The sequence below is a fragment of the Schistocerca americana genome, chromosome 3 (genome assembly GCF_021461395.2).
Source record: "Schistocerca americana isolate TAMUIC-IGC-003095 chromosome 3, iqSchAmer2.1, whole genome shotgun sequence".
NCBI lineage: Eukaryota > Metazoa > Arthropoda > Insecta > Orthoptera > Acrididae > Schistocerca > Schistocerca americana.
This window is the reverse complement of record NC_060121.1, coordinates 105965888-105993680: the sequence shown is the minus strand read 5'-3', so window position 1 is coordinate 105993680 and position 27793 is coordinate 105965888. Positions and strand designations below refer to the sequence as shown.

The window sequence follows — 27793 nt, the reverse complement described above, 5'->3', positions numbered from 1 at the left end:
CCCTAACACTGTATTCTACAATATATATAAGGTTGACCATATCAAGGCGGTTTCCAGATTAAACAGGACAAATGTATGGGCAGTATTGCAAGAAAATGAAATTCCATGACACTTGATATGGGAAAGTTCTACAGTAAAACTAAATTTGTTACAGAAATAGGAAACAGAATAAATAAGAACGACATCGTAACTAACGAAGGAGTTAAACATGGCTGCAGTCATTCTCCAACTTTATTAACGGAAATATAAATGTTTCAAAAGTGGAATTAGGAAAAAAGAAAATAGAGGCATAAAAGTGGATAAGGACCATTATATGAAAACATTAGAGTATGCTGGCGACTGTACTTTAATAGCCACTTCAGTAGATAAAAATAAATACTTTTAAATTCAGCCAAATTGACCAAAATTATTGTTTCAACATGTCTATAGAAAAGGCAAAAGTAGTGGCATTTCGCGAAGAGCAGAAATAGTGAATAAAAACAAAATCATCGTACAAATATGTCGTTTTAACCGCACTGGCTGCGATTCTTCTTTTGATTATGATAAAGGCAGAAAAAGTGAAATAGCATAATTTGACGATGTCTGTGTAAACACAACATAAAAGACAAGTAAAGAAAGGCAACTTACGTTCTATAAAGCAGTAGCCGTTTCAGTGCTACGTCATCGATCTGAGGTTTGCATAGCAAACAAGAGCGATGTAGCTCTGATGGTGACATGAGAAAAGAAATTCTTTAAATCATTAAAGGAAGCGAAATAGAATAAAGAATAAGAAACGCATGTATTACGAATTATCTTAAAGTACATGCAGTAACAGAAGAAACTACACATACAAGCAGACATGGAACCAACAAGCTGGCAAAATACAACAAGGCAAACATGCAAAAAAGTTTTATAATATTTTCAGAAAGTGGTAAGAAAAGCGATGGAGTAAGACGCTAAGGCTGGAACAAGTTCACCGAACCTAATTCGGGTTTTAAGTGATGGTGATGATGATGGTGATGATGATGTTGATGATCGTTCGCTCAAGATAATGTTGTTTGCAGAAGAGAACCGTCGTTGGAGTGTCATAAAGAATTACTCAGAGACCTAAATGTCGACGCGACGTTAAACTCCAATCTTCCTTTCTCTCACTTGGCATAAAGAACGAAAGATCTATTTAAACGTGTATAAATGAAATAAAACGCTTAACAAAGGACAAACAACCCAAGAGTCTCCAATAATAGTGCGCATCTTGAGCTCGTCACACCTAATAGTATTTAGGTGTATAAGTTAGAAACGAACGCATTGGAAATAATGACGTCATAAAAATTGTATAAGCATTATATTTTCACCATTTCCAACCAAATGTGCAATATGCATGTGAAATAACACACCGTGATCAATAAGCCCATTCCAAGTCACCACTACATTATAAGTTGTGTGACGCTGAAACACAAAAACACGGTGTCCACATATAAACTTCTTTTTGTTTCATTAATTATGTACATTTAAATCAAGTGTATAAATATATGTTGTATATTACCCTGATGTATATATGTTTTAATAATTTCCCGTGTGCAAAATAAGAGAATAGAAAGAACTGAACATCATGTTTTCTTTAATTAAATAAGTATTTATTATAATGTACGTGAGTATTTATTATGTAACTTATAATCAGAATATTAATGGCATTGTCATCAGTGTTAGAAGATGTGTAATGTATGTAACTGGTGACTTCAGATGAACTCAGACATGTAATTTAAGTTGCAGGTACAAGTGTTGTAAAATGGAAGCTAATCAACGAGCAGGAAACTAAATTATTACCCGACAAAAGTAAAAAATATTATGAAAGTGGTGCTTATGGACGTGGAAAACATGCAGCCACCCACACAAAAATGAAAGCTGATGAGAACGGACACGAGGCAGTTCTTCAGTAATCTGTTTCTGCTTTCCAGGAAAAGGAGGTTTATACAAGAAATGCTTTTAAGTAGACAGCGCATATGTGAATAGTGTGGTGCAAAAAAAAAATGTAAATAGTAATTCAAATGTTTCTTATGTGGACAGAGATGTTATAAATGATGTGTGGTAGATTCTTAATCAATTTTAATTTGTGAATGCTCATTTCTTAATCAATTTTAATTAGTGAAAGCTCATTTCTTAATCAATTTTAATTAGTGAAAGCTCATTTCTTAATCAGTTTTAATTACTGAATGCTCATGTGTTTAACTGATGTCAATTGGTAATAGGCTAGTTAAAAAAAGTTTTCGTTTTTTATTGCGTGCGTTATAGCAAGTTGCCGACGAAAAAGTTGTTATATTATTGAATGTTTTCGTGTACATACTTGTTTTTGTAGGAAAAATTATTTTCTGATGAGCTTTATAGTATTAGCGAACGGACTCCAAATGAGTAATGAATAGCATGGTTCGGAAAATGGCAAATATTTAATTTAATTTGAATTCCATGCTACTAAAAGTTGTTGGTTTCGGGAGTGGTTGTTATGTTCTGAACGTTTCCTTGAGTCTCTATTTACTTATATAGATCAACGAAACGTGGGGAATTTGAAACACAACACAGTGCCCATATATGAATTTTCATGCTTTATTAATTGTTGTTGTTGTTGTGGTCTTCAGTCTTGAGATTGGTTTGATGCAGCTCTCCATGCCTTTATTAATTATGTACATTTAAATTAAGTGTATAAATATGTTTGGTGTATTGTTCTGATGTATACATGTTTTAATAATTTCCTGTGTGCAGAATGAGAGAATGTAAAGGATAGTAGTAGACGCGCTGGTCCAGGCAGCGAATATCGTTATGTAAACCACAGAGATTAGTGTTGTCGTACTGTCGCTGGGCGCAGCGGGGCGGCGAAGTCGGGCAGTGTCTGTCAGGTGGTAACGACAGACTGTTAGTAGCGAGCGAGCAGATCGGACACAAAGTAGGAATTCCACTGCGAGGGGATGCAAGACTTGTTTCACTGCAAGATCCCACGTGCAGGGTGGCCGTGCATAGCGTGCGGAGATCTACATCTACATCTACATGATTACTCCACTATTCACAATACAGTGCCTGGCAAAGGGTTCAACGAATCACCTTCAAGCCGTCTCTCTACCGTTCCACTCTCGAACGGCAAGCCGGAAAAACGAGCACTTAAATTTTTCGGTGCGAGCCACGATTTCTCTTATTTTGTCGTGATGATCATTTCTCCCTATGTAGGTGGGTGGCAACAGAATGTTTTCTCAATCGGAGGAGAAAATTGGTGACTGAAATTTCATGAGAAGATCCCGTCGCAACGAAAAACGCCTTTGTTTTAATGATTGCCACTCCAATTTACGTATCGTTATGTGACACTATCTCCCCTATTTCGTGGTAATACAAAACAAACTGCCCTTCTTTGTACTTTTTCGCTGTCATCCGTCAGTCCCAACTGATGCGGATCCCACACCGCACCACAGTACTCCAGAATAGGGCGGACAAGTGTGGTGTTTTTTTAGTAGACCTGTTGCACTTTCTAAGTGTTTTACCATTGAATCGCAGTCTTTTGTTTGCTCTACCCACAATATTATCTATGTGATCGTTCCTATTTTGGTTATTTGTAATTGTCATCCGTAAGTATTTACTTCAATTTACAGCTTTCAGATTTGTGTGACTTATCAAATAACCGAAATTTAGCTGATTTCTATTAGTACTCATGTGAATAACTTCACACTTTTCTTCATTCAGGGTAAATTGTCATTTTTCGTACCATACAGATATCTAAATAATTTTGCAAGTCTTTTGATCATCTGATGACTTTACAAGACGGTAAATGACAGCATCATCTGCAAACAACCTAAGACGGCTACTCAGATTGTCTCCTATGTTGTTAATATAGATCTGGAACAATAGAGGGCCTATAACATTTCCTTGGGGAACGCCGGATATTACTTCTGTTATACTCGATGACTTTCCTTCTGTTACTACGAACTGTGACCTTTCTGACAGGAAATCACGAATCCAGTCGCACAACTGAGGCGATACTCCGCGGGCACCCAGTTTGTTTCGAAAATGCTTGTGAGGAACGGTGTCGAGTGCCTTCTGGGAATCTAAAAATATGGAATCAATATGACATCCCCTGTCGATAGCACTTACTACAACTATAAATAACCAGTTGTGTTTCACAAGAACGATATTTTCTGAATCCGTGCTGACTATGTGTCAATAAATCGTTTTCTTCCAGGTACTTCATAATTTTCGAACACAGTGTATGTTCCAAAACCCTACTGCAAATCGACGTTAGTGATATAGGTCTGTAATTCAGCGGATTACTCCTACTTTCCTTTCTGGGTATTGCTGTGACTTGAGCAATTTTCCAGTCTTTAGGTACGGATATTTCTGTGAGCGAACGGTTGTATATAATTCCTAAATATGGAGCTATTTTATCAGCATACTCCGAAAATAACCTGACTGTTATACGATCTGGACCTGAGGCTTTGCGTTTATTAAGTGATTTAAGCTGCTGCGTAGCTCCGAGGACATCTGCTTCTATGTTTCTCATCTTGGCAGTTGTTCGTGATTGGAATTGAGGAATAGTTACTTCGTCTTCTTTGATGAAGGATTTTCGGAAACTTGTGTTTAATAACTCTGCTTTAGTGGCACTGTCATCAGTGACTTCACCGTTGTTAACGCACTGTGAAGGTACTGGTTGCGTCTTGCCACTAGTGTGCTTTATGTATGACCAGAATCTCTTTGGGGTTTCTGCCAGATTCCGAGACAGATTTTCGTTGTGGAAATTATTAAAAACATCTCTCATTGAATATCGTGCTATGTTTCGAACTTCTGTAAAACTTTGGCAATCTTATGGATTTTGTGTTCTTTTAAATTTGGCATGCTTTCGTCACAATACTCACTATTTGTCCAGGATTATTTGTTGCTAAAAAGTCAAGTATAATGCACATCACCACACCGAACGCACCGCTATGAAGTTAGATACAACCAGTTTATGATCTAGAATTGTGAAAGACTTGGTGTGTTAGTTGCGAATCGTTCAATAACAAATACTTTAGCAACTTGTGTGTGTGAAGGTGAGTAATCTTCAGTAATAACTACCTGACAGGATCCTCTCCGTATCCACAATCAACCGAGTTCATCATTAATGCACTGAAAGTAAATGATAAGCAGAGTGAAGTTTATCGAATTGATTAATAGTTTAAATGAAAGTGAACAAAAAAGTCAGTTTTTTTTACTTGCCGATTAAGTGCTGATTATTGACAAATAATTTGACAAAGTAGTAAAATTAACAATATTTCATATTCAGAAAATTTAGTAATTAATTTCATGAAGTAGTTGCAAGTTTGCTTTTGTCCATGACTGCAGTTTTTCTGGGTGATCATTGTGTTTTGATAATGAGTGCGAGGCACAGCGTTTACGACTGGCCACGCTCGCCAACATGCAACAATAGTAACGTGATTTAGTTTGAAAGTCAAGAGTGACTTGGCGACCGTTCATTTACAGTAATTTCCAAACAGAGTCAAAATTAATGTCAATCCATTGGCTACTCTGTAGTTCTGTAATTAATCTACCACCATGAGCGGAAGGGGGTGTTGTAACACTACAGGAACACTGTGATGCTTCCCACCAAAGATACAATGCGTATAGCACAGTGGTACAGAACACAGATTCAGAAGACTGTGACACTATCTCTACATTTGATTCTTGTGAGTTATTACATTTTTTTGGAATGTGTTAGTTTATAAACACGTCTAAGTGAATTGTAATTGATTAATTAGGGATTTCCTCAGAGCAAAAAGTAATATTTTAATCTACGAATCGTTTCGAACTTTTTGTTGTTTCTCAAAGCATAAAATACATTTTTAATCATTTTGTGTGCACAGATTACAGCAGTGCAAATGCAGGTACGTCACAAAAGATGTCTTTCAACGTTTCACTGAATATGAAACGTTTCTTTTTACATCAGATCAGTACAATACATGTTACTTGAATTTATTACGGTTGCCTTGATACATTCAAATTTTATGTTTGGACATAAAAAATTGACAAGCCCCTCCAGCTGTTTACTATCTGTTCACATGCTCTGTCTCTCAGAGATCACAATATTACCACTAAATACATGTATGCTATATTGGTAAATGTCTGAGATATTATTGCACTGTTTTAATCAATAGTGATATGTCGTAAGCTAACTGCTTTACTGAATCATTCTTTCAAAAGAACAAAAAATTATGAATTTAAATTGGGATTGCTCGCTCATCAATATATCTAGCTCCTCAAACTTTTGCTTGTGCATTTTCCATTCTTCAATTTTTTTTTAACTTCGTCCCTTCTTTTCTCCCCTTACGATACGTAGACAATACTTTTATTGCAATGCAGGTAGGGGAGGAGGATCTGCTTCACTCGATTTTTAACCAGCAGTACCACAGCACTGAATACACTTTAGGGAAAGAGTCCGAAAGAAAAATCAGCTTCTTAGACTTAATAGCACCAAAGGTAGAAAAAAACTGAAATTTTCCATTTATGGTAAACCAACAGGCTCAGATGGGATAATAAGGAATGATTCCAACCACCCACCACCCTATAAAAAAAATGTTTCTCTGCTAAGGTTGCTCGTCGGTGAAAACTTCCATTAGAAGAAACGGAAATACAACGAGAGCTGTACATCCTCACACAACCAGCAGTAGCCAGTGGTTTTAAGAGAAACTTCGTTATACAACTTCTCAATAAGTACAATAGCAAAAAACACATACGTATGGAAGGAAAATTTTTTATTATCTTAAAATATGATGGCCGTATTACCGAAAAGTTTGTGTGCACAGTCCCAAAACAGTACAAATAAGCTTTTAGAATTGCTGGTCAATTAAGGTAGGAAATAAAACATGAAACTGTAAAAAGGTAACTAATGCATCTTGTGTATTTAGACCACTATGTGGAACATGTGATCATTTTTATATTGGTCAAATGGTCCGGATTTTGTTGTTAGATACAAGGAACATATCAGCCCAAACAACAAGTGTTCTTGGCAGTAATTTGCGAAGCAAAAAACACACAGTGCGTGGTACTGATAGTACTATGCATATTTCACTGTTTTACGCGTGGTGCTTATAAACGGAAGATTACGGAGCCGGACCAACTAATGAACAAACAGGCTGAATTTCAATATATAGCGAAGTAGTTTTCTTGTGATATATCTGTGAATTATAAAACAGTGCGTTAACGTCTGAGACGTTTGCCAATGTAGCATCTATGTATTTAGTGGTAACATTATGATCCCTGACAGGCAGAACATACTGACACACAATATACGATTGAAGACGCCTGTCCAATTATTATGTCTGAACAGCTAAAGACGTCTACTGAATTTTGAATGTATCAAGACAATCTTAATACATTCAAATAACATTCGTTATATTTATCTTATGTAAAAACAAATGTATTACGCCTGTGATACATTACAAACGTAACCCAAGTACATCAGAAAAGATCTATTGCACTGCTGTAGTTTGTGTACACAAAGTATATGAAAATATTGTATTCCATGTATTGTTCATAACATTGTATCTTCTAATATAGGTACCGGCTTGAGAATGAACGAAAAATTCGAAACTAGCTACTAATAAAAATATTACCTGCAACTTAATTAGAAAATTACAGACGTATTTAGTTGCTGATCCTCAAACTAACAGAAAGTTGGAATTACGTAAATAGGTGAACTGTCCTCGTCCATCACCTTAGTGACGTTAGCCTGACCCTTGAGAAGCTGTGTCGTTGTCATATTTGTGGAAATTACGAAGCCACAGCTATATTCCGATTCTTTCAAGCAAAGATACTATGTATTTAAGAACTAGCACAACGCTAAAAAAATACGTTCCCTGAGAAATGAGCAATATCTGTAACCACCTCGCTGAAAAGCAAAGGAACATCTACGACATCTGGCGTTCAGGGAGAAAGCACCCCACCACAGCAAACAAGTAGTAACTCAATGACGTCTATACATTCAACAGCGGAAAGCTGTGAACAGCACTGCAGAATAACATTGCTAACAACTTAAACGCCATTCACTTTCCTGCACCCGCCGGCTTTCTCTCTAGGGCATTTAGAATGAAGCTCTCAGAACTCGTGATTTTGCATGGACGGCGGGAATCCAAGCCATCCAGAACTTCTGGTGGAATAAAGACCCGCAACGTGGTCTAAACTATTGCGTATTTAAGAGGGAGTATGTGACATTGCTAGAAGACGCATAAAAATTCAAGTGGGAAAGCAACCAATCCTTCTGTGATAATCCCATTGGTAATGTCAGTCTGGAGTTTCCTTCCAACGTTGGCACGACCCCTAAGCTGAACCACACTGGGCAATTCAGGAAAAATTTAGCGATAAAATGCAATCCTGGTGGGACGCTGATAGTAGACGGGAGAATTGTCTGAGGTGTATGGCTTCATATAAGACTTTAAATGGATTGGACGTCCCTGCCACACAAATGACACTGAGCAATAAGCGACAGTCATAGAGAAAAAAAGCTAACTATGTCATCGGCCTCTGCCGCTATGCGATAAAATGATGTCATAGAGAGCATGCCCACACGTTGATTCCTCCGATGAAGATGAAACTAGTCATGTTAAAGCCATGTGTTTTATAAGATTTCTGGCTACACGCTGTAGAAGGAAACCTTTTGTTGCTTGCAGATATGCTGTAAAACACCGCAACACATTTTACGAAGTAGAAGACTTCTTGCAAAACCAGTAAAGTAATACTGGACTTGCTACTGGTAGATTCATTTGACAACCTCTTTTCGTAAAACTGCTATTGAGAGCCGACATTTGCAGGCAATTTAAGTTAAGAGAAATTAAGACTTGCACAGACATATGCTTTCCTCTCTCTCTCTCTCTCTCTCTCTCTCTCTCTCTCTCTCTCTCTCTCTCTCTCTCTATGCAGGTTCATTTTTGAGAGTGATACATCGTACCATACGGAATATTTGTGAATGTTCTAAAAAAAATTAGGAAGAGAAGTGTGTGTTCCAACATTGGCTTTGCCACTCAGTGTTGGTATTTGGAGGAAGTAGGATAGTTTGTAGATACACTGGCTCGGTTTGGACTCACCATCTCAGCTGGATAGTAAAAATAATAAATCACACCTGGCTATGTAAGTAATTAGAGCATATACACACCGGCACATTTACATATGGAATGAGGAAGAATATGGAAAAAACGGGTAAATATCGAAAAATTCATATAACACATGGGCGAATGTCAAATATTCGGTAAAATAAGGATACGGTCATACATGATATCTGTATGTATATTTAGGAAGTAACTGAAATTTTTGTGACATGGGCAGTAGTTAAAAGTGCCTGGAGATGTCTTGGATACTTTACTAGAAATCGACAAGGAGAAGATTAGAATTACAGAAGCACGATCTCTCAAACTGACTGAGAGATGGCTCACAGATGACCTTGGAAAACAATACGTATATTTGGGTTTCGTTACTTATAGATCGGGACTGAGAGACATGGCATCACACATTTACTTAGAAATAAAAAAGTATTACACAAATGGGGTTATCGGCAGAGAAGGCGCTGTAAGCATTATACATAAAAGATGGTATGACACAGCATAGCATATGCTGTTTTAGGCAAAATATGGCGCAGTCTAGAAACAGAATGACGGAGGTAAATATGATAACACATACTACAGCTACTTCTGTGTAAATGAGAAAACAGTAATGTTATTTCATTCTGAATGCTGTGGTGTTCTGTTCCCAATACATGTGAGTTGCAAGCGATATGGAATCGTAAGAAATGTTTGGATGCATCGTAAATCTATACGTATGAGTGACATATTAACGTTATTATAGACGAAATCACGAGAAGTTTGCTGATGGAGAATGAAGGAGTCTCTGTGCACAACATAGGTATGATATATTTCTATGTACATGATGTAAATTAATTTTTGAAAGAAATTTCCGCCATTTGACTGTTAACTGTTCATTTACTTTACTCAATAATGATTTCGACTCTATAGCAATTGTTAAGTGCATTTTGATCTGAAAATTAATCAAGCTTACATATCATGTAGTGGCATACAGTTTATTAATGATACAGTTTATTAATGATATGCACGCATTATTGATGTTCAGTTCAACATGCACTTTATAGCGGCTACAAAAATTTCTAGAGGAAGAAATTTTTCTTTGTATGGTAATACTCTTGAATTATTTTTTTGTGATTTTAGATGAAAGATTTAAATAAAAATAATTAACCGTTTGAAAACATACTTTGTACACTTGGCTTCATTTTATGGATTGAAATTACCATTTGCGAAAAATTCTCTATTATAGTAAATATTAATACCATCATTCAATAATTATCATGTAAAATAGCGATTACTACATTCAGTTATAGTGGAATACAGCAGACCAACCACGCCGGTGCATTTACGTAATCACGAGCTTCTGCGCAGTGCTACATTGATTTCCTGTCTTATTCTGGGCGATGCCCAACCGTAGGCAGCGCTTGTGCGTGATAAAAAGTCTGGCAGTTATAAAAGTGAACCTCAGGTTTCCACTGCGAGAAAATACTACTGTTGCAGCGAAGATGCAGTAAAAAGTAATGTACACAATTGTAGCCAGAGTGTCTGAAAGGCTTGAATTTAAAATAAAAATTGTCAGCAATGGCAGCCAAATACTTCATGCGTAAGAAGTCACCATCATTCTGCCAACGGAATTGTCAAAAAGGGCGGAGGAATGGACAGGGCTTCGGGGAACTCTCTTACCAATGGTGTGGGAAACTGCCCCTGAAATGCGGAAGAATCAGCAATGATCCACAGCATGACGATGCAGTAGGCAATGGAAATCACTACGTTGAAGGAACATAAAGTATACCCACAGGACTTGTGACCTGTAACTGATGAAGTGTTACGACGATCTCTCCACTGGCGAAAGATTCCAGACTAGTCCCTTATTCGGGTCGGTGAGAGAACTGCGAAGGGGGAGGCGACCATGTAAAAAAGACTGAATAACCAACGAAAGGATAACATTCTACATGTCGGTGCGTTTAATGTAATGAGTTTGAACATGGTAAGGAAGATAGAAAATCGGAAAAGGGAAATCTAAATACGATGGGTGTCAGTGAAGAGAAATGGAAAGAAGACAAGTACTTCTGGTCATATCAGAGTAGAGTAATATCAACACTAGCAGAAAGTGGCATTAATACGTTATGAGTGGGAAGAGAGTGACTAGATTTCGGGTATACAAGCCGACGTCAAAGATGAAGATACAGAGAAAACATACTAGAATATTGAACGGGTAATTCAGTATGTAAAGGTAGATTATGATGTAATAGTCATGGGGGATTCGAATTCGGTCATAGGCGAGGAAGTACAAGAAAGGGTTGCGAGAGAATATGGGCTTGGTAGCAGGAATGAGAGAGGAGAAAGATTAATTGAGCTCTGCAATAAATTTCAGCTAGTGACAACGAACGCTCTGCTAATAATAGCAAGCGGAGGAGGTACACTTAAAAAGCGCCGGGAGATATGGGGAGATTCCAGTTACGTTATATCATGGTCAGGTAGAGATACCGGAACAGGTACTGGATTGTAAGGCGTACCTAGGAACAGATACAGCTTGTGATCACAATTTAGTAGTAATGAATACTAGGTTGAAGTTTAACAGACTAGTCAGAGACGCAAAGAAATAGGGTACGGAAGTACCAAGGAATGACGAGATACGCTTTAAGTTATGTAAGGCTATAGATACAGCATTAAGCAATACCTCAGTGGGCAGTACAGTTAAAGAGGAATGGACATCTCTAGATAGGGCAGTCACAGAAGTTGGAAAGAAAAACATAGGTAAAAGGAAGGTAATTACGAAGAAATCATCGTCGAAAGAAGGAAGTACAGAAATGTACGGGTAAATTGAGGAATACCGAAATAGAAGTTACTTAGGAACGAAATAAATACAAAGTGCAGGAAAGACGTAATGGCTGCATGAAAAATGTGACGATATCGAAAAGGAACTGATTGTCGGAAGGACTGACTCAGCATACAGGAATTCAAAATAATATCAGAAGGAACTGAAAGCAAGGGAGGTAACGTTAAGAGTGCAATGGTAAGTCAACTGTTACATGCATGGGAGAGATCGGAAAGTCAGAAAGATTACATTGAAGGACTCTGTGAGAGGCAGGACTCGATTGATGACCTGAAAGAAGAAACAGGAGTCTACAGGAAAGAGATAGCGGGTATAGTACATGAATCAGAACTTAAAACAGCTTTAGATGAATTAAAATCGAATGAAATTCCGTCGGAATCTCTAGAATCGTTGGGAAAGTGGCAGCAAAAGGACTACTCACGGACGGCCGCTGTGGCGGAGCGGTTCTTGGCGCTTCAGTCTGGAACCGTTCTACCGCTACGGTCACAGGTTCGAATCCTGCCTCAGGCATGGATGTGTGTGATGTCCTTAGGTTAGTTACGTTTAAGTAGTTCTAAGTTCTAGGGGACTGATGACTTCAGATGTTAAGTCCCATAGTGCTCAGAGCCATTTGAATCATTTTCGACTATTCACGTTGGTACGAAGAATGTATGAGACTGGCGATGTACCATCAGACTTCCAGAAAAACGTGGTTCATACAATTACGAAGATTTTGAGAGTACACAAATGCGAGAATTATCCAGTGAGTTTAACAGTTCATGCGTCGAAGTTGCTGACAAGAATCATATCCAGAAGAATGGAAAAGAAAATTGAGGACGCATTAATGACGATTAGATTGGTTTCAGGAAAAGTTAATGGCACCGGAAAAGCAGTTCTGACTTTTCGGTTGATAATGGAAGCAATACTGAAGAAAAACAAAGACACGTTTACAGGACGTGCCCACCTGGAATAAACGTTAGACAATGTCGAATGGTGCAAGATGTTTGAAATTCTGAGAAAAATAGGGGTAAGCTATAGGGAAAGACGGGTAATATGCAATATGTACAAGAACCAGCGGGGAACAATAACACTCGAAAAACCAAGAACAAAGTGCTCAGATTAAAAAGGCTGTAAGACAGCGATGTAGTCTACCGCCCCTTCTGTTCAACCTATATATCGAAGAAGTAATGATGGAAATGAAAGAAAGGCTCAAGACTGGCATAACAAATTCAGGCTGTAAGGACATCAACGATACGATTCGTTGATGACATTGCTGTCCTGAGTGAAAGTAAAACAGAATTACAGGATCTTATGAATGGAATGAACAGTGTGATAAGTACAGAATAAGAATTGAGATTAAATCGAAGAGAGACGAAAGTAATGAGAAGCAGCAGAAATAATAACAGCGAGGAACTTAATATCAGACCTTAGGATCATGAAGTGGACGAGATTAAGGAATTCTACTAACAAAATAGCCCATGATGGACAGAGCAAGGAGGACATAAAAAGAACACTAGCACTGGAAAAAAGGGTTTTCCTGGCCGAGAGAAGTCTACTGGTATCTAACATAGGCATTAATTTAAGGAAGAAACTTATGAACATGTACATTTTGAGGATAGCATTGTATGGAGTGAGACATGGACTGTGCAAACACCGGAACAGAAGAGAATCGAAGCATTTCAGATGTGACGCTGCAGATCAGTGTTGGGAATTAGGTGGACTGTAAGTTAAGGGATGAGGAGGTTCTCCGCAGAATCGGAGAGGAAAGGAATAAGTGGAAAATACTGACAAGGACGAGGGACAGGATAATAGGACGTCTGTTACGTCATCTTCTATGGTACTAGAGGGAGCGGTAGAGGGTAGGAAGTTTAGGGGAAAACAGAGATTGAGGGTAAGAACTGTAGGGTTAAACAGAGATTGAAATACGTCCAGCAAATAACTGAAGATTTAGGTTGGAATTGCTACTCTGAGATTAGAATGTTGTCTCAGGAGAGTAATTCTCAGCAGGCCTCATCAAGCCATGCAGAATACTGGTGACTCAAAAAATATGCTGAGGGAATTAAAGTAGATTAAGAAATGAGACACTAAAAGAGATAGACGAGATTAGCTTTTAGGGCAGCAAAATAACTAGCGATGGGGGAGGCAAAAGAATACAAAATACACACCGACAGTAGCAAAGAAAGCTTTTTCTCAAAAAGAGAAATACGTAAGGATTCGATTATAAATTTACCTTTGAGGATGTCTTTTGTGAAAGTGTTTGTTTGGGTTTAACTGTATGTAGAAGATAAACATGGAGAAAAAAAAAGACATATAAGAAGAGCATAGAAGCATTTGTGTGATATTACAGAAGAATGTTGATGATAAGAAGGTTATAAATCATAACTAATGTAGAGGTGCTGAACTGAGTACTTGAGGCAGTTGAGTAAAAGTACTTGAGTAAAAGAATGGACAGGTTAACAGGGAACATCGTGGGGTATCAAGGAATCGTTAATTCAGTAAGAGAGGGAACTGTCGGCAGTGAACATATGGAAGGGCGAGGGGCAGAAATGTAGGGGAAAGCTAAGGCTCGACAACAGTAAGAGGGTGCGAGTCAGTGTAGATTGGAATAGTATTGCAGAGATGAAGGTATAGCGTAGTACAGACAAGGGTAGAGAGGTATATCAAACTAGTATTTGGACTGAACACTACAGTAAGAACATCATTCACGGTTCTTTACCTAACAAGCTTACTCACATTTAAGTAGTCATAGCGTAGAAACATCTCTGTCCGATTCTCCCAAACAAGGTGATGGAATTGTTACGGCACGCTAGTCGCATAGAGATAACTAGTTCAACTCTCCATACATATCTTACCATATCCTAGACCATCCTACAGTGCGATGTGGCGCAAATGTTAACACAACCAATTCTCAGTTCTGTCATCGGACACCCATATTTAAATTTTCCGTAGTTTTCGTAAACCCCTTTCAATAAATACCAGACTCCTTCCTTTGAGAAGGACGTGATGAATATCGTTCCACAACCTTCTCCAATGCAAGATCCCAAATGATAACGAGACGTTACACCCGAATCCTGCTTCCTCTCTTTTGTACATTAGCTGTTACAATTCAAATGATCGAGTTGAACACATCAGCGTCACTTTCCCTAGCATGAGTCACTTGTTTGCGAAAGAGCGTGTTGGTACTATGGTTAAGACAGTACCCTCACACTCGTGTGGGTGGTGATTCAGACTGCCATCCAGCTATCTGCAGTTACACTTATAAGCCAAAACATTACGACCACTGCCCACCGTGACGTTGGAGGCCGCCTGGTGACGTTGTGGGCACGTGACATGGCACCAAAAGTGTGTAAGCGGAGCAGACATGGTCAGGGGATCACCCTAGCGCAGATGTGGGCTGCACATGGGAAATTCATTGAGATAAACGACTCTGACAAAGGGAGGATTATTATTACGCAGAGCCTATCGGTGAATATCTAACAGTGAAACTACTCGAATGTTCACGTGCTACTGTCGGGAGCATCTACAGAAAGAGATAGAAGGACAGTGAAATTACCACTAGGTGCTAAATGGTCGGACTTAACGACTCTTCACAGAACGCTGTGTTCGGAGGCTTGTCTGTTCTGTAAAGTAATGGTGATGCGTGGCATCTCTGCCGAAACAGCACAATGCTGGTGCACGCACAAGTGTTCCAGAGCACAGCGTTCATTGTGCATTATTGAACACGGAGCACCATAGTAGACCACCCGTAAGTGTTGACATGTTGATCCAACGACATCATCACTTGCGATGGCATTGGGCAGGGAACCAGCGAAATTCGACCGTCAATCAATGGAAATGTATCGGCTCTTTGGGTGAATTACATTTTTGCTATACTAGGTCGATGGTCGTCTTCACAAACGTCGTTATCTAGGTGAGCGGCAGCTCGAAAGGTGCAACGCGCCGCTGACGCAGGCTGCTGGGAGCGGTATTATGCCGTGGGAGACTTTCTCCTGCGCCTGCATTAGTCCTCTGGTAGTAACCGACGGCACTGCGAACCACCCTCATCCCTTCATGCTAGATGTCTTCCCCGAGGGTGATGTCAACTATCAGCTGTATAACTGTCCGTGTGTCAGAACCAGAACCGTGCTACAGTGGTTTGAGAAGCATTATAGTGAACTCACGTCGATGTCTTGGAGACCTCCTGAAATGTAGAATCAGTGATGTATTTCATTCCAAAGACGGACAAACAATCTATTACGGAGGTGTTCATAATGGTTTGGTTCATCAGTGTGTCTCCTTTGGCTTCCCTCAATAGATTAAACTTAATGCTTAGTCAGTTTCACTGAAAATGGGCGTGATGATTTTTGCTTCTCCGTCCTTTCCCAACACGACGGTGTACTTGGTTTCCAGTGGGCACATTGTCCAGAGAACTTTAAAACCGAGTCTTCACTCCTGCATCTGTATTTCCTACTTTGCCCAAAACCTTCAGGTATGTACATACATAAATGGTTTCTTCGTATATCCGTAATTGAAACGAATATATGTTAAAAATGACGAAATTCCTCCAGCTGTATTAAGGTATTTGTTTTATTGGCAACATGTTTCGGTGTTCTTGCAACATCATCTTCAGGACTATACTTGTTGACAGCAACCGTATTTGTCTAACACTAGTAGTCAATGGTAAGGCAAAGGAGACACATTAATGAGCCAAAACGTTACGAACACCTCTGTAATGGTTTGTCTGTCCGCCTTTGGAACGAAATACATCACTGATTCTACATATCAGGAGGTCTCCAAGACATCAACGTTCGTTCACTATAACGCTTCTCGAACCATTGTAGCACGGTTCTGGTTCTGACACACAGACAATTATTCTGCTGACAGCTGACATCGCCCTCGGGGAAGGCATCAAGCATGAAGAGGTGAGGGTGGTTTACAGCTGTCAGCGTGTGTTCGATTACCACCACAGGACTCATGCAAGCGCAGGAGAAAGTTTCTCGCAGCATAATACCGCTCGCACCAGCCTGCGTCCGTGGCGCGTGGCATCTTTCGAGCCGCCGTTCACCTAGATAACGACGTTTGTGAAGACAACCATCCATCTAGTGTAACAAAAATGTAATTCACCCAAATAGCCGACACATTTCCATTGATTGACGGTCGAATTTCGCTGGTCCCCTGCCCAATGCAATCTTGATGATGTCGTTGAATCAACATGTCAACACTTACGGGTGGTCTGCTATGGAGCTCCAGGTTCAATAATATACAATGAAAGGTGTGCTCTGGAACACTTGTGCGTGCACCACCATTGTGCTGTTTCGGCAGAGATGCCACGGATTACCATGTACTCTATTTTACGTTCTGTGAATAGTCGTTAAATCCGACCATTTAGCACCTAGTGGTAATTTCACTGTCCTTCTATCTCTCTCTGTAGATGCTCACGTCAGTAGCACGTGAACATTCGACCAGTAGTCAGCGGAAGGCCTTCCGCATGGAACACGCCTATCTCACCACTGACTACTAGTGTTAGACACATACGGTTGCTGTCTGCAAGTATGGGCCTGAAGATGATGATGTAACAACATCGAAACTAGTTGTTAATTAAAGAAACACCTTAATACAGCTGGAGGAACTTCATTTTTAACATATAAACGGTTTCTGTTCTCTCGGACAAGTCCAAAGTAACAGACACGTTATGTGATCCAGCGGCTATGCATATATTATTGAAAGGTTTTCAATGACAGTAGCCACATTTGGGCATTGAAATGAATCAATGTCAACACATGGGAACTTGTGCCCGACTGGGACTCAAATCCGGAAGCCCCGCTCATCGTGTGTGGTCGCCTTAACCGAATGACGAACGAGGGGTTCAATGGTAGCTGACGCCACACCTGTCGTGTGCAACGGGCTGAGAATCTGGGTTGGATTGGAAGTGTGCTCGCATGGCTGAGATAGTTACGGCCAGTTACAAGTTTTCAACTGGTGCCCTTGGTTCATTTCGATGTCCAAATGCGGCTAATGTCATTGAAAACCTTTCAAGCATGCGTTTCGTTGTTGTATAACGGATGTTCAGATACCTATTATGTGAGAATGGAAAGGTTATTTATGTCCACATATACACTATTTCTGGTCCTGATCTGAAAGTTACCTTCCAGAAATTTGGCTTCTTGTTCCCAAGAACACCGTCAAGATGTTTCAATCATCACGTACGTCACGTTTTTGAAAATACCTCCCACACACTCCCTTCCAATGCAACCGCGAGGCGATCGCATGAAGAGGCGGTGAAATACTTTACAGTCTTCTGGCTGGAGTTGACCAACTGTGAGAGAGCGGGTCCGTCTCACCTGGAGGAGTAGAGGACGCGCCCGTCCCGGTAGAGCCGCACGAACTTGTTGGGCGTGGTGATGGTGTGCAGGTAGGACTGCTTGCCGTTGTAGAAGTACGTGTCCGGCTTCCAGATGCGCGCCAGCATCGAGATGCTCAGCGCCAGCGTCTCCTTGGATCCCCCGGTGAACGCCAGCCGCCGGTCCACCCACGACTGCCGGAAGTAGCAGTCCATCGAATACGTCTGCACAGTACCAAAGGCACCAGGTTAGCCGAGCCATTACATTCGCACCTAAATTAAGCCAACTCTGGCGCGAAAGAGACCTGTGAAGATACATGTTAATTTAAAAAAAGTAACTCTTTTGGCAACGCCCTAAATAATTTTCAGCTAGGCTCAGTGTGAGACCCAAGTACTCCTGATAAAGGTCGCCACGCATAGCCGCGAATTGATGGAGTGCCCCATCTGTGCAGGTTAACGACAAGGATCAGTATTCGGTCCAAGCCATTATATTGTGTATGCCACGGCTGTACTGAAAATTGTGTGCCTGTAACATTGTACGCAGATGATACTGTGATCGTCTGAGGAAGAATCAGAATGCTTTTGCCATAACAGTTCTTCTAGGACTGGTCTGTCATCTTCGCGAACTGGACTGTTCAATGGTGGCTAGCTTTTAATCCCCGGAAGAGCTACGCTAGACAATCGACGTCACACGGTGGCAGATTCTCGTCACCTAATCAGCAATTCACTGGTGAGTCAGCCTCAGCAAAATGTCCAAGACCACATGCTACCTAATCACAATGCTTGGTTTTTTCCCTCTATAGCACGACTGTGTTGGACGACTACACCAATTAAATTGATGCATATTAATCAGCCATTATCAGGTATGATAAAACTAATTGTTGTTACCACCAGACCTGTGTCATAGTTTTCAAATAACAATTTAACAGCATCTTTCGGCTTGTGAATATATTTCTTAGGTAACTGACTGCATTTATTCTGACAATATTTGAAACTGAAAACGAACTTGTTGTCCCGTTCCATATTTTTCCAATAAACTCCGATACAGGAGAACTATAGCCAGACTGTTTTGACTCTGCAGAAGTGAATGGTTCAAGTGGTGTTTATTTATTTCTTTATTTATGTATTCATTTTATTTCGTGTGTGCCGCGTTTCCTTGTATGCTTTCCCGTATGTAACCTTGGACTGTATGAATGAGATAGTATGAGATAGTAGAGGTCCTAGCATTGCATGTGTAGAGTCGTTCTGTGGTGGAACAGTACCGACCGCTAAACGTGAACAAGTTTCACAAAGATGGTGGGCGAATCAGGTCAGAGAGGTTACGAAGGCTCGAGTATTGGCTCTGTTAGGTTGGTGAACCATCCCCTCCACCACCTTTTGAACGAAGAACGGTTAGGCGAGATGTCCGGAGGTCCCCTTGTTCCTCGGTTACGGCACTGAACAGACGTGGAGACGCAGCTCTCGATTTTGGTAATGTTATAAAGATATTAGATTGTCTTAAATTGGCTCAGTAATGAAGTCCAGATGTTGAAATCAGGTGTGAGATTACCGCTAAACCCCCATAACGGAATTTATTTTCATAATTTATTCAAATTTCAGTAGAATTTTGCGTTTGTGCCTTGGTCAGGCCACGCACCGTGGGACAAAGGCTCACTGTCGTATTAGTGCTCTGTGTGTAACGCAAGTTCTCTCATTTAATGTATTTAAACGTGGTCTTTCATTTATAGTAATATTTTGGGGAATTTTATTTATTTTCTATATGTTTTCTTTGTGAAGTTGCTTTCGTACCACGTGGTCGGTTGGAGCAACCGCCACATTGATAAAGTGCAGTTTCGATCTGAAAATGTGTAGTAGACCAGTGAATAACCATACGGTAGTGGGTGAGTGTAAGATAGGGAAGGAATTATCCTGCGTGTCCGTATTTGTCGGGATTTCTGTTGGCTACAGCAACTTGGCCACGTGCGCGGAATGATACTGAAGTGATAACGTTTCTTGTGCTCCCCCATACCTATTTGATTTGCTGGCAATGTTGTACATTACGTAAAATACACGGGCTAAACTCGTGTATCCAGGAAAATTATCAAATTTTAATGCCCATTGATTTGCTAAGGAATTGCGAGACACTCTTCCGCCCTGACCTAGTTTGCTTGCTGTGTCTTTGCTGAAGTTGTTCTGAGTCATCTATAGCAGTTGGATGTAATAAGCATGGGTTTAGGTACAGTTGTATGTTAGCATAAAATTACATTGAAGCCAGGTCTGCGCTCCCCTCTCCCTTCCCATAATTACGTGGCTCAAAAAATGGCTCTGAGCACTATGGGACTCAACATCTTAGGTCATAAGTCCCCTAGAACTTAGAACTACTTAAACCTAACTAACCTAAGGACATCACACACACCCATGCCCGAGGCAGGATTCGAACCTGCGACCGTAGCAGCCTCGCGGTTCCGGACTGCAGCGCCAGAACCGCACGGCCACCGCGGCCGGCAATTACGTGGCGACACTGAATCATGTTAACTAGAGAGAACCGTTGTGATGATTTATATTGCAACAGAAACACGGCTAGTTATTGATATGCCGTCGGTACTGAATAAATATAAATGTCTACCCTCGACTGATTATTTGCTCCCTCCATCATAAAGAATAGGTGAAAGTCAGTATCACAGTCGAATCCTGGGTCATGAAAGCAAATAAAAGCTATATACTGCCTATTAAGCTCTCTATAGGTGCCTTCTGTAGTGGTTCAAAAAAAAAAAAAAAAAAACATGCGTTATCGGTTGTGTTGTAATTTTACCGGTTGGTGAAAACCTTCGGCTAGAAGTTATTAATACCCGGCAATAACATGCAGGTGCCAGTAATTTCGTGAACCACATGAATTTAAGAAACCATTTATTGAAGACGGTAGCTTGCAGGAGCTGTAGGACATGACAAAGCGACGGTAATCCTCCTACTTAGGTAGAGTTTTATCACCACCAGTACTGAAAGGTTACGTTGAAAAATGTCTATTGTTTTGTCTGAAGCTGTAGGAGTGTATTTTTCTTCGTATGTGTCCCTCCAGCATTTACATTTTGTGATGTAAGCATGCAGACGCCCACGTGCTGTGTTAGCAGTGATTTCGTGTAGCCAGTGACACCTGCTTACGGCCGCGTTGTTCTGATTCATAATCTTCTGGGCAAACTTTTCTCATTTCTGCAGCTGATGGCGAAAAGTTGGCTGCCGCTCTCTGTACTGATTCATATCTTCACCGTAATTATTGCGATAACAAGTCTCTTGCCTTTTCGTATTATATCTGCTGTTACGAGGAATCTCTCCCCAAGTCTGTCATACAGTCAGCCAGCCTATTACGTGTAACGCCTTCATTATCCACGATGAACTTCTGAATACCGTTGTACGATGTTTGCTTATCTATCCTATATATCGTTGACTATATATTTTTGTAGCAGCGACCGAAATTTAAATGTGCGCATTACCAGTGGGGCGTTTTTGTAAAATCCTGTATGTCCTGGTGTCAAAAGCAGTAATTGAATTACCTTATAATGGAGGGCAAAATAAGCAACGTTTATACTAATCAACGGGACACAACGCAGCGAAGTCACTTCGACGCTGTTTTAGACTCGACAGTCTTTTAACTGTCGTAATACCTTATCTAAGTCATCTGGTCGGTTAGCCGTATGTGCTGACGCGACCGCTTCCCGGTTGAGGAGGTACATGCGCGACAGATCGAACCTGCCTTGTGGATTAACGAAGTGGAGTTGTTGTGGCGGCCAGCGAGGATGTGATTTTTAGGCTGTTTCCCACTCCCAAGTAACGGCATACCGAGCTCGTTCTCGGGTCCGTGTTCCACCTCAGATACTCCTAGAGATACAGACACGCTACGCAAACATTTTGAACACTTTCTCATACTTGCATACAGAGCTGACTTAATCCGTAGGCGGAACGGGCAAAGCGCATCTCTTCTGCAGTGTGAATAGGAGACTTATGGTATTCGGTGTTTCATCTCCTTAATTACTCTATCAGACTCATTCATGTCTTTCTGTTCTGTGGCAGTATTTTCATTTTAGGACACATCATACATCCTGTCTCATCAGAACTGGGTTGCACATTACAATCTCTCTCACTTTCCCTCCTAGAATATTTTCTCTTCCGCTGGAACTTACATTGACAAATTCTTGATGTATATCACCTCGTTTCGTAGCATAATTTTTGCCTCATTTTTTAACACACTATTGTAATTTCACATGTTTATACTTTCATGTTATTTCAATTTTCTCAGTGGTCTCCTTTTACGACCGTAATACTGAGTACTCTAAAGGCATGGTTTCAACAGTTTTTCCTTTATTCCGTTTGGTCTCTATTTAATAAAGCTCAGCTTTTGTGGGCTATGGAAATTTTAACCACCAGTAGAAATGCAGTTTGAGTTTCCTTCCTTTCAGTTTAGTGCATAATAAACGAGAACAGGGAGCCATCACTTTAGTGCTGTGTAGCACAACCTCCAGAGTTGATTATGCCTTAATTTTGGCAACGAAGAGAGGCAACAGTGCGGGGCAGCCACGTGGTCTGAGGCGTCTTGTCACGGTCCGTGCGGCTCGCCCCTTCGGAGGTTCGAATCCTCCATCGGGAATGTGTGTGTGTTGTCCACAGCGTTAAGTTAGTTTAACTTAAAGTAGTGTGTAAGCTTAAGGACCGATGACCTACGCAGTTTGGTCCCGTAACGTCTTACCACCAAAAGAGGCAACAATTGTCTTTAGCGGCGCCAAGTCGCACTGTGGCCAATCATACTTTATTAGATCCGTTAGAAATACCAATTTTGATATTCACAAACGTAGCGACGGAAAAAGCAAAATTGTAAACTTTGGCGGCCAGTGGATGAATGTGATACTGCAGCGTAGTTTCAAATCGAAGCTGGCAAGGATAGTAAACAGGGGGCATGTCGATACCAGGGCATAACGTATTTGCAAGTTTCATTCCATGTTCTTGGGTGGACAGACACTGTGCCTCGTAGACACACGCGTGAACAATATACGCAGGTGTCAGCATTTTAGAGAGAACGTGTAGGTGGTCTCAGAGAATCCTGTTGGAGTATTCGGCGGATCGCTAGACATCTGAACAGGAGCGACCCCACTATTCGACGATGTTCCCAGGAATGTGTGAACCGTGGCCGAACACAGCATAAAGAAGGAAGCGGTCGACGTAGAGGGGCGACATAACATGATGAACGAGCAGTTATAACAGAGACACTCAGAACACCGGATTCATCATTATCGTTGATCCGATGTGTAAATGTGAGACCACAAAGACCATTAATAGGCGACTTGCAGAACTGGGACTGTCGCGGTGCCACTTCCTTCGATAACCACACTGACGTCTTAAACCAACAATCCCTTTTTCAGTGGTGTCTGGCACATTCGGCATGTAGCCTCATTGAATGGAGTAGAGCTGTCTTCAGTGATGAGCCTCGCATCGAACTGAGTCCAGATGACGAGCAAAGACGTGTTTGGAGACGGCTGAAACAGAGGTGGGACACCAACCTGACTGCCCCCCCCCCACCTCCCGCCATATTGCTGACAACCAGGAATGATGGACTGGGTACTATATCACTGCATAGCAGGACCAGTTTGACTGTCATCGGCGGCTCCTTAACAAAATGGTAAATGGCTCTGAGCACTATGGGACTTAACATCTGAGGTCATCAGTCCCCTAGACCCTAGAACTACTTAAACCTGGCTAACCTAAGGACATCACACACATCCATACCCAAGGCAGGATTCGAACCTGCGACCGTAGCAGCAGCGCGGTTCCAGACTGAAGCGCCTGGAAACGCTGGGCCACACCGGCCGGGTTGCTCCTTAGCAGCGTAACGATATGTGGACCAAGCTCTGCGACAGATTTTGTTGTTGCGCTTCGTGGCAAGCCATCCTGGGCTTACATTTCAGCAAAGATTTTCTGCTACTTGCATTTGTGCTTACCAAAACCTATGTTGGCCAGCGAGGTTGCCGGATCTCTCTCCAACTGAGAACGTTTGTATCATTATGATCAGGACCCTCCAATTAGCTTAGGATTGTGGCGATCTGACGCTGCAATTAGACGGAGCTTGGCATGGTATGCCTCATGAAAACATCCAACAACGCTGTCAATCAGTTCCAATCAGTTGCTTCAATAAGGGCCAGAGGTGGTTCAACGCGTTATTGACGTGCTCATTTTGTGAAGCCCGTTCTCTAGAATAAGGCATCCAATTTTTCTGAAATTGTTGTCACTTGTGTGCATTTTCAACTTCTCGCGGCGTAATGAATAATCCATTAAATTTCGGGCATGTAGCCACTGATATTTCGGCCGGGTATCATCCGGCCATCTTCAGAGCGAGTCACAAGACTGTCTTGTGACTCGCTCTGGAGATGGCAGGACGATACGCGGCCGAAATATCAGTAGAGGAAATTTTATTTGCGTGGCTGCGTGCCCGAAATTTAATGGATTGTAGTCACTTGTTTGTATATATATATCTACATCACATCTACTGATTTCCGTCACATTCGGAGGATTCTTTCATAGTGAGTCGTTTGTTTTCATTAAAATGTACATGTTTCATTCTAACAAAATCTATATGTAACTTATTCTTCTGAAATATTATACAAAGGAGTGTTTGTTTCCAGCAAGGTCTTCCTGTTGCTGCCGAATTCACCAACAAAAGTAACCTCCATAAAAGCTGACGACTGCACCGCAAAATTTAAGCAAGGTCAGCAGTTTCTTATTTTTTCAGTCAACATCGTATCTTGTTGAATATACCATTCTGTACGTATCTTTAGCGTACTTTCGTTCTGTCTCCTATGATGACCTATACGAACGAACTAAATTTAGAACTGGCTGAACTAAGCATAAGTCAGTCTTTAAATACTGCAACGAATATTACCAGCTTCGAGTGTAGACTGGTGCAACGTTGCAGAAAAATCTGTTATCATAAGCATTTCCCAACTCACAACCAAATTATCACCCTCCGACTTAACTTACACCTTGGAGTACACTACAAGTCAGCCTTTCAACACAAGATTTTAGAATACCTTTTCTTAGAGGGGGTGGATAGCCTGTCACACTCAAGCCGAACGTTTCTATTCTTTCCTATCATTTGTATTTTCTACTGAGAGCTTCCTCTATATTTACGACACCTATGTATATTGTGTAACTATTTTCCTTTGATTCTTTCAAAGCTGATAATAAATCTAATACTGCTTGTCTCGAGCCACGTATTTCATATATTTTCCGAAAGTAAAACTCGTATATACAACGTGCAACCGCGACTTCATGTCCCGTTAGATTGAGGATAGTGATAGTTATTGTTTTAGATACACAACAAGGCAATGCAGTCAGTAATTTTCGCATTTTGTTGCATTTATCTTCTTGGAAACACAGTATTTCACTCGAAATTTGTATGCAGCTTTCACAGTCCATACAAATCATTATAATAACTGCACAACCGGTCTTACAGTTTTGTTCCATTCACATTGGAAAGGTCTATGCTTCACTACTAGTTCCAATACATCTTTTCAGAAAGATCTGGCAACACAATATGCATGATTGTTTTCTTTGTTTTTTTTTAATTGTATCTGCAGGCGAATTTTTCCATAGTATAGTTCTCCTGTGTACTGTTTCCATTTTCCTGCAATTTTAACGTTGCTATTCGGTAAATCTTATTTTCATCCGTAATTACTATTACTTTGTCTTTATCAACAACATGTTATGTGCCAAATCAAGCTTCACCTTTGGCTATTTCCGTTATCGTATACAGACTGTCAAGTTATTTTTTGTTTATTGTCTTACGTCTTTGTTGATCAGCTTCATCACGGCTTTGTACTGTAGCCTTAGCCTCCTCTCCACCATATAGGCGGTGAATTTCCGAGTTGTCCCCTCGTTAAACCTAGAACGATTAGGCATTTTCTCAGCTATTCAGTATTTTTAGAGAGGATTTCAATACTGAAAAATTGTAATGATCAGCACTGTTAGCCCCACAGAGAGAAATAGACCTAAACGCCTGTTTTTGAAATATTAGGCAGCATTAAGATTGCGCACTCGCATGACGAACTCACCATGTCTACTTCGGATATCGGTCCCATACTGCGCACCATGATGTCTACTTCCACGATAGCCGGGGGACCTGCAAAAGAAAAAGCCATTTACTCACAATTGGTTTATACTGTCTGTAGTGTATCTCTATTGCTAACTACTACAGGGTAACAATTAGTGAACTATACGAAAGAAACGTAATTTAGAAACTACAGGGTTCACGCACTTGATTCAACATGTAAACGTGACCACAGATATTCGGATCTAGATTATGACATGTTCGATATGCCTGCCATCACTGGAGATGATATGGTGCAGACGAGTAGTGAAATTCTGCATGACCCACTGAAGTGTCGGAATATCGATGTTGTCGATGACCTCCTGAAAGGCTGTTTTCAGCTTAGCAGTGGTTTTGGTGTTCTTTCTGTACATCTTGTCTTTAATATACCCCCACAAAAGGCATGTGATCAGATCCGCGGAATATGGCGACCAATCGAGGCCCATGCCAGTGGCCTCTGGGTACCCCAGAGGCAGAATGCGGTCCCCAAAGTGCTTCTCCAGAACATCAAAAACTCTCCTGTCTCGATAGGGTCGAGCTTCGTCTTGCATGAACAACATCTTGTCAAAATCAGGGTCACTTTGGATAATAGGGACGAAATCATCTTCCAAAACCTTGACGTACCGTCCTGTAGTCACGGTGCCATCAAGGAATATAGCGCCGATTATTCTGTGATTGGATATTGCCCACCCTAGAGTTACCCGCTGATGGCGAAGAGTCTTCTGAAGCTATTTACACTTAGCTCTGTTGTAGGTTCTACTGCTTGAGACTGTTTAGTTTCACTTATGAGTTTACAGCCAAAAGTTAGCAAAGCTGAAGTAGCAACGTCAAACTGAGAGCGGCTACTATGTTAATTATACCTGCATCTGTTTATAATTATACGAAAGGCACGCTGTCGCAAAGCATGGGTGGTGTATTTTTTTTATTTCGTTTTTTTGGGGGGTGTCGCATCTAATGCCTCACTGTCGTAGAACACATTTTAACAGTATAGCGTAGTATGAATAGATATGAACCCTCCTAGCAGAATGAAAGTGTGTCGTGTTGGGACTTGATACTACGACGTTTGTCTTTCACTGGCAATTACTTGGATAGCTCAGTCGGCCAGACACCGCCCCCATAGGCCAAAGGTCATAGATTTGAGTGCCGATCCGGCACACACTTTTAATCTGCTAGGAGATTAGGTCTGCTGTCTTGTTTATAAGTTAGCTGTGGTTGAATTTCTGGGAACCCTGTGATACTCTGAAGCAACAAACTCAATCTACTCCAACATGACCATTATGGATTTCATAATTCAGTTCGTCGGTTACGTCTAAATTTCTCTTAGTATTAAATTATCAAAAATATTCTTGTAAAACTTGACATTTTCTGTTACCGTTTCTAGCTGTCTTCGATTTAAGTGTACGAATAAGTGCTAGATCTCTGAAGTCTTTCTTCAGTTTAATCTTTGATTAGTGTCAGATACATGCACGGCTGTTTCTCACATTATTTGCATCGACTAT

The 27793-nt window shown here is 40.7% G+C and overlaps 1 protein-coding gene across 1 annotated transcript in view; it reads right to left on the bottom strand.

The window, feature by feature from the left end:
• LOC124605895 (gamma-aminobutyric acid receptor alpha-like) overlaps nt 1–27793 on the bottom strand; it is a 352032-nt gene that overhangs the window by 193636 nt on the left and 130603 nt on the right. Inside the window, exons 4-5 of the mRNA XM_047137842.1 lie at nt 26260–26327; nt 18189–18412 (exon numbers count right to left, since the gene is read on the bottom strand). Coding sequence (XP_046993798.1) covers nt 18189–18412; nt 26260–26327 — 292 coding nt within the window. The remainder of the gene's footprint in view (nt 1–18188; nt 18413–26259; nt 26328–27793) is intronic.